The sequence below is a fragment of the Nestor notabilis genome, unplaced genomic scaffold, assembly GCF_000696875.1.
Source record: "Nestor notabilis isolate BGI_N333 unplaced genomic scaffold, ASM69687v1 scaffold24373, whole genome shotgun sequence".
NCBI lineage: Eukaryota > Metazoa > Chordata > Aves > Psittaciformes > Psittacidae > Nestor > Nestor notabilis.
The window spans coordinates 1-6,375 of record NW_009923655.1 but is presented as its reverse complement, the minus strand read 5'-3'; the positions used below and the strand labels follow the sequence as shown (position 1 = coordinate 6,375).

Genomic DNA, 6,375 nt, shown 5'->3' with positions numbered 1-6,375 from the left:
GGGCCCACCCGCAGCCATCAGCCGCGGGGAGGCCGCCGGATGGCCGCGTCTTCCACCCCAGCTAACCCGCGATCTCCCCTAACTCTTCTTTCCCGCGCAGGGTGGAGCTATGCAGTTTCAGCGGGTACAAGATCTACCCCGGCCATGGGCGCCGCTATGCCCGCACCGACGGCAAGGTGAGGCCGGGAGAGCGCCGCCGGGAGGAGGCAGTTGTGGTGCCGGGCGGCAGGGCCGAGCAGGAGCGGCCCATGGGAAGAGGGAGTGCGCTAGGCCTGATAGAGGGGCTGGTGCGGTGCTAGGAGAGGCGAAGGCTTCGCACTTAGAGCGCAGTCAGGAACTTAGTGTTGCCCGGGGTGTCCTGTGGCGTTGCTGTAGCATCTGTCAGTGTCTAGGTGTCACGACTGCCGTCAGACCTGGTCCGCGGGAGAACCGTGCTTGTGCTGAAGCATGGGTTTTTTGAGTCGGGTTTTAGGCTGTGGTTTGGGAAGGGTGTCTTGAAATATCTGGTCTAAGGTACCAAAGTTCTGCACGAGGTATTATTTGGACATAATGCATTTAGCGCTGAGATTTGCTGAAGCAAACAACTGTACTTGCACATAAGTTGGGTATAGATCATTGGGATTAAGTAGGGAGGAGAGCCCTTTCAGGCTCTTGTATCTTGCACAGATGAGGGCTGTCAGAAACACAAGTACACTATTCATACCTACAAAGAGAGGGTATGGGGTTTGGATATCTTAGTGCAGTTGTCTCGCTGTATAGAATCTCCTGGGAAATGACAGCTAAGTAAGTAAGACTGAATTTTCAGGTGCTTTTCTGGGAATTAGGTATTTTGAATTGTATAGTTAATAACAAGTCAGCCTGCTATTCTTGGCAAGAAGGAATTGGGTGGAGTATAGTCACTGTGTGTTCCTTAGGCCAAGTTTTGACTCACATGTACAGGAAATACGTAGTTATTTGAGGACAAACATTTGAAAAGCATGATGTGAGGCACTGGAACAGGTTGCCCAAAGAAGTGGTAAATCCCTGGCAGTGTTGAAGGCCAGGTTGGACAGAGTCTTGAGCAGCGTGGTCTAGTGTGAGGCATCCTTGCCCATGGCAGGGAGGTTGGAACTAGATGATCTTAAGATCTCTTCCAGCCCTAACCATTTTATCATTCTATGTGAGATTTGGCTATTCATGCTTTGCCTAGAAGACAGTGCAGAAGCAGATGTAATTTTAGCTTTCCTCAGAAAAATTAAGCTGCTTCAGAATGCCTTGTAAGAGATCAGTTTGAGGAACAGAACAAAATTCCAAACCTTTTTTTTCCCCAATTATCATTAAAATATTTAGTTGTATAAAGAAACACAAAAGCATCGCTGTTAAAAAGCGCCGAATTGATGAATTACTTCATCTGTTATCATAAACTGTGATGATGTCTTTCACAGAAACAAACCTCATACAGTACTTTGCCTTCCCAGGTTTTTCAGTTCTTGAATGCAAAATGTGAGTCTGCATTCCTTTCCAAGAGAAACCCTCGCCAAATCAACTGGACTGTTCTGTACAGGCGGAAACACAAGAAAGGACAGTCAGTAAGTATACACAGGCTTAATGGTGCTCTAAAGTTTCCTACCATAAGCTTTGGTTACTGATCTGTTAGAATAGAGGTCAAGTGTTATGCTGGTCTTTAGCAGAAGCATGATCCTTATAACCAGGATGAAGACTGGCCAATAGTGGTGAAAATGTGAGTGCATTTATGTGAATTTATAATGTGCTTTATGTTTGAAAGGGAACCAGTTTGGCGAAAACATTGTATATGTATTGTGTCACTTCTTCAAGGGGCCACTTGGAACCACAGTAGGCTTAGTAGATCTTAGCAACTGTATGAATGGTGTATGTTTGAAAAAATATCATTTTAGAGAAGGCGGGTAATGCTATTCAGTGTGTAGACTTTCTGAAAGTTGGGACTTCCTGAATGGTAATAGGGTAATAGCATAGAGACCTGATTAGGAGGTTAAAGGGTGGAGGAACTTTTCACATACCTTTCTTGAAAACTTTGGGCTGTAACTTAGTAGGGGGTCTTGCCTATGTAGTTGTCATTGCATGAAAAGATAAATTAATAATTCTCCCTCTGCATACAGTTTTATAATAGCTTCAATCTTAATAGTAGCTTGTTTCTGTAATTGTCTTTAGTCTTTTATTTAATGTCTTGTGATACTAATTGTCTTCATCTTCCGCCATTTTAGGAAGAGATACAAAAGAAGCGCACGCGTCGTGCTGTAAAGTTTCAGAGAGCCATCACTGGTGCGTCTTTAGCTGAGATTATGGCTAAGCGAAATCAGAAGCCTGAAGTACGAAAGGCGCAGAGGGAACAAGCTATTAGGTGAGAAATTGCAGATAACTGGAGCTATCCCAGGCTTTTGAAAGATTATTAATGCTTTTCATACAAGAGATATACCCTAGATGAGCTCCATGTTTTTGAACCTTTCTTATGGCTTTTTTGTTTGTTTGATTTGTTTGGGTTTTAATCAATATATGTGGAGGTGATACTGAGTAGTCTCAGCAAGAGATAGTAGCAGCAGAGAAGGGTCTCTTCTTGCCCTCTACCTTTGTGAAAATGCCACTTTTGTCACAGTTCTGCTCTCTCTGAAGTAGTCTCCCTAGAGGGTACTGAATGCAGAGAATAAACCTGATACAAAACATTCCTTTTTTGATCCTGGGGAGTTCTTACACTGCTGAGACAAAGAAACAGTGAGTGGCATAGATGGACAGTTGTCATCTTTTTCTGTGCATTAATAGGGCTGCGAAAGAAGCCAAGAAGGCGAAGCAGGCAACCAAGAAAACGGCTGTTTCTGCTGCAAAGGTAAGATCCAATAGGTGGACAGAAATAAGGAAACGGAACAGGCTGTGTTGTTACACAACATTCTGGTGCACCACTTAATTGGAAATGCCCATTTGTGTTTGGAAGAAACATTTGTTCATCTGTTTTGACCTGGAAGCATTTTGACTAAACTTTTGTACTACAGATAAACATAGCCAAACAGCTTAATAGAACGAACCTTTTTTACAGAACAAGTAAATATTACAGCAAAAAAACCCTCTCTGACCATACGTCAGAGATTTTTGATAGCTAAAAACTTGTCTGGAAGTGACGTCTTCAATGTATAGTAACTTGGTAACAATATATTGATAAAAGCTAGCATATATTTAATTAATTTACTTATTAATTAATACCATAGGTTGGCATTGTACCTGTTGTAGTCTTACAGTGGTACGTGTGTAACCATCTGTTAACAGGATTATAATCTGATAGTTTGTAATTCTAATCTGATCTGATTTAAATTGCCAAATTCCTGTCAAGAATCTTAAATACACAGGGACACTTACAGGACTGCTGGTAAATTGCTCCTTTTTCTTTTTTTTCACTACAGGCTCCTACAAAGGCGGCACCTAAGCAGAAGATTGTGAAACCAGTCAAGGTTTCTGCTCCGCGTGTTGGTGGAAAGCGCTAATTTGCCAAACTGTTAGTCGTGCTGAATAAACATCTGACTAACATACATCACTTGTGCCATGTTCTTTTCAACTGTGTGAGGTATACTGAAGAGAATTCATGTGTGAAATAACCATGTCTGGTTTTGCAGACTGGAAAATGTTGCCATAAAACACCTGGATTTCTTAGACAATCTGTTGTACTGGCACACATTTCCTAAGTCTTTAATGGATAACTCAGGTGGCAGGGAAGGTAGAGCTGATGTTTGAGAAGCTGTTCTTGCCTAAAGGACAAAACGGCACAGAAGTACAAGTTAACTTACATCTATGACAAATGGCGTAAGAAGTGGTTTCTAAGCTCAGAGATACCAACTAAAGGGGATGTGAAGCAATACCATTTTTGACTTGGAAAGGCTAACACACTTCCTGTGTTTTGAAACACAGGTAGCAGGATGATGTGGAGGGTCGGAGAAGGAATAGATTGAAATAAGGGAATTGGTGGTTTCACAGACTGCATAGCTGTTATGTGCAAAGGTTCAGATGCAGCTCCTGGCTCAGGAAGTAACAAAACGGTGGATTGCTAGAAGCTGTTGTCAGGAAAATGACATCTGTGAAGGTTGAATGAGCTGTAAATGCAGCTGATGGTATACAGTCACTTCAAGCCCACTTAGGTTCATATTTAACTTTGTGAATGCAGATAGAGTTTGCCTTAGTAATTCCCCACCCCTCGAGGGAGTGGCCATTTCTTACGTTTTTCAGAAGTATGAAGGCAGCAGTATGTATCTCTGCTTTAGCATTTACACTACTTCGTGTGCCCAAACTTTGCTGTAGTTTTAATGGACCGTAATTGCTGTGGCACAGCAACAGCCTCTGACTTACTGGACGCACAGGAGAAAACAACCCACCTCTATTTTTTGGATCAGCTACTTCTCAGTTTATTCATGCATATCTTAGTGCCTCTTGCCTTTAAAGAGCTTTAAAGGCTTGCTTTGTTATCTTCCCACAGTAGTCAAGAAGGGAGCTCACTCTGATTCATAGTTTTGCTTCCTGTAGTTCCTTTGGGCTTCGAAAACACAATGGCTGTAATGGGCACTTAGAGTTATGGTTTATATTTTGAGTTACATGATACTTTGTTTGGGGTTTATTAGTAAAATAGATCTGGGCCCAGATGAAAGTTGCAACCCATTTAAAATGGGCTGAGTTTGATTACATTAGTGGCATTTCCACAGTTATCTTCCAATTATGCTTTTTGCTGTTTAAAAAAAAAAAGGAGCTACTCATGTTCAGAATTAAATTGAAAGCTTTTAAACTTGAAACTGGAGGTGGAGAGAAGGGAAGGAAAATTGCTCGCTGGTACGGGAAATTAATTTCTAATAATTTTTAATAATTTAAAACTGAAGGCTGAAAACACTGAAAGTTACCTATGCTGGTGACAATTATATAAAATCCTGATTGTATCAGTGTCTTGTATAAAACATACAGTACATGGCAGGCATGCTTGTGAAAGTTTACAGCTAAAAAGCTGAAAGGGAAGATTAGTTTTTACAGGCAATCTTCTTGAAATACCATTAATGATACATAGGAATTGTCAGCTGTGACAGATTAATAAGTCAGTATACGTTAATGCTTTGAGATTCGTGGGCTTTGGCTGCCTGGTGTTACTGCACTGAAATACTCTTTAAGATTACTCTTCCTTGCTCTTTATTCATGAGTTCTGACTGATAGAGTGAGACAGAGTAAAGAATAACAGTCCATCAGGTTACTCTTCTCACAAGCTATGCTTCAACTGAGTGAGGCAGGCTGTTCAGAGCAGGGCATTAAGATTGGCTGCCTGGTGTAACTGCACATTGTCCAGCTGAAACAGATGTAATGCTATAATTCACACTGAAATTAATAAAGTCCTTGTGTTTACCTAATGCAATGCAATTGATCCTCTAATGAAATATTTGTCACAAAAAATGGAACAGTTAAATTTTTCATAGACGCGCATAATAATTAAGGTTGCAAAAGATCTCCAGAGTTCGCCTAGTCCAACTCCTTCCTCAAAGCATGACTACTTAGATGAGGTCGTTCAGCTAAGCATCCAGCTGAGCCATGAACAACTCCAAAGACAGAGGTTTCACAACCTCTTAGGGCAGCCTGTTCTAGCATTTGACAACCACCGCAATTTAAAAACAAAGATATAACCCCCTTAATTTCACGTGTTCTAACCTGTGCCTGTTCAAAACTGCTATGTAACTGTGACAAGAGTTTGCCTCCACCATCTCTGTAACTTCAGGTGACGTAGCTGTGGACGGCAGTAAGGTCCTCACAAAGCCTTCTGTTTTTAAGGCTGAAAAGGCCTGCCTCTCAGTCTCACTTCATCCCTCATGCTCTCATCCCTGACAGTTTTTGTGGCCTTCTGCTGGACTCCTCCATCCAGTCAGTATCTCTGTATTTGAGGGGGGACTGCAGTATTCCAGGTACCATCTTGCAAGTACTAAGCACAGTGGAAAGGTCGCTGCTGGCTATGCTCCTGCCTGGGTGCAGGCATCCTGTGACTCGTCTCTTGTTACGGGTCTAAAATGAAATCAGGTCGGAATTTGGACAAGGAAAAACAGCAGGTGATGTTCGAAAGATTTTCCTTCTTCCATTTTACAAATCCAAAAAGAGCACATTCAACGCACCAAGATGTACCACTGTGCCATTCTGCCACACTGGTGCGGCTGTCACCAGTTGTGCTGCTCCTGAGAGGAGTCCTCATGCTACAGTGTGAAATCACACTTCCAATTTTCTCGTATCTCCCTGCTCCCGACGCGGTCTTGAAGTGAGGCTGCTCGTTTAGGAGCTAGCGCTACACAGGTATTAGGAGCGCAGCCTCCCACCGCAGCGGCCGTCTCCGCCCTCACAGGCTTTCCCCGACTCTAAGAT

At 42.5% G+C, this 6,375-nt stretch overlaps 1 protein-coding gene and 1 long non-coding RNA gene across 2 annotated transcripts in view; one reads left to right on the top strand and one right to left on the bottom strand.

Moving 5' to 3' along the window:
• Positions 1–250, bottom strand: part of CEP97 (centrosomal protein 97kDa) — a 15,335-nt gene extending 15,085 nt beyond the window's left edge. Inside the window, exon 1 of the mRNA XM_010012266.1 lies at positions 217–250. Within this exon, the coding sequence (XP_010010568.1) occupies positions 217–250 (34 nt within the window). The remainder of the gene's footprint in view (positions 1–216) is intronic.
• On the top strand, positions 3–3,527 carry LOC104403963. Its single transcript, XR_719901.1, has 5 exons — positions 3–176; positions 1,458–1,568; positions 2,223–2,359; positions 2,776–2,839; positions 3,408–3,527. It is a non-coding gene; the product is annotated as an uncharacterized LOC104403963 (long non-coding RNA).
• Positions 3,528–6,375: the final 2,848 nt, after the last annotated feature.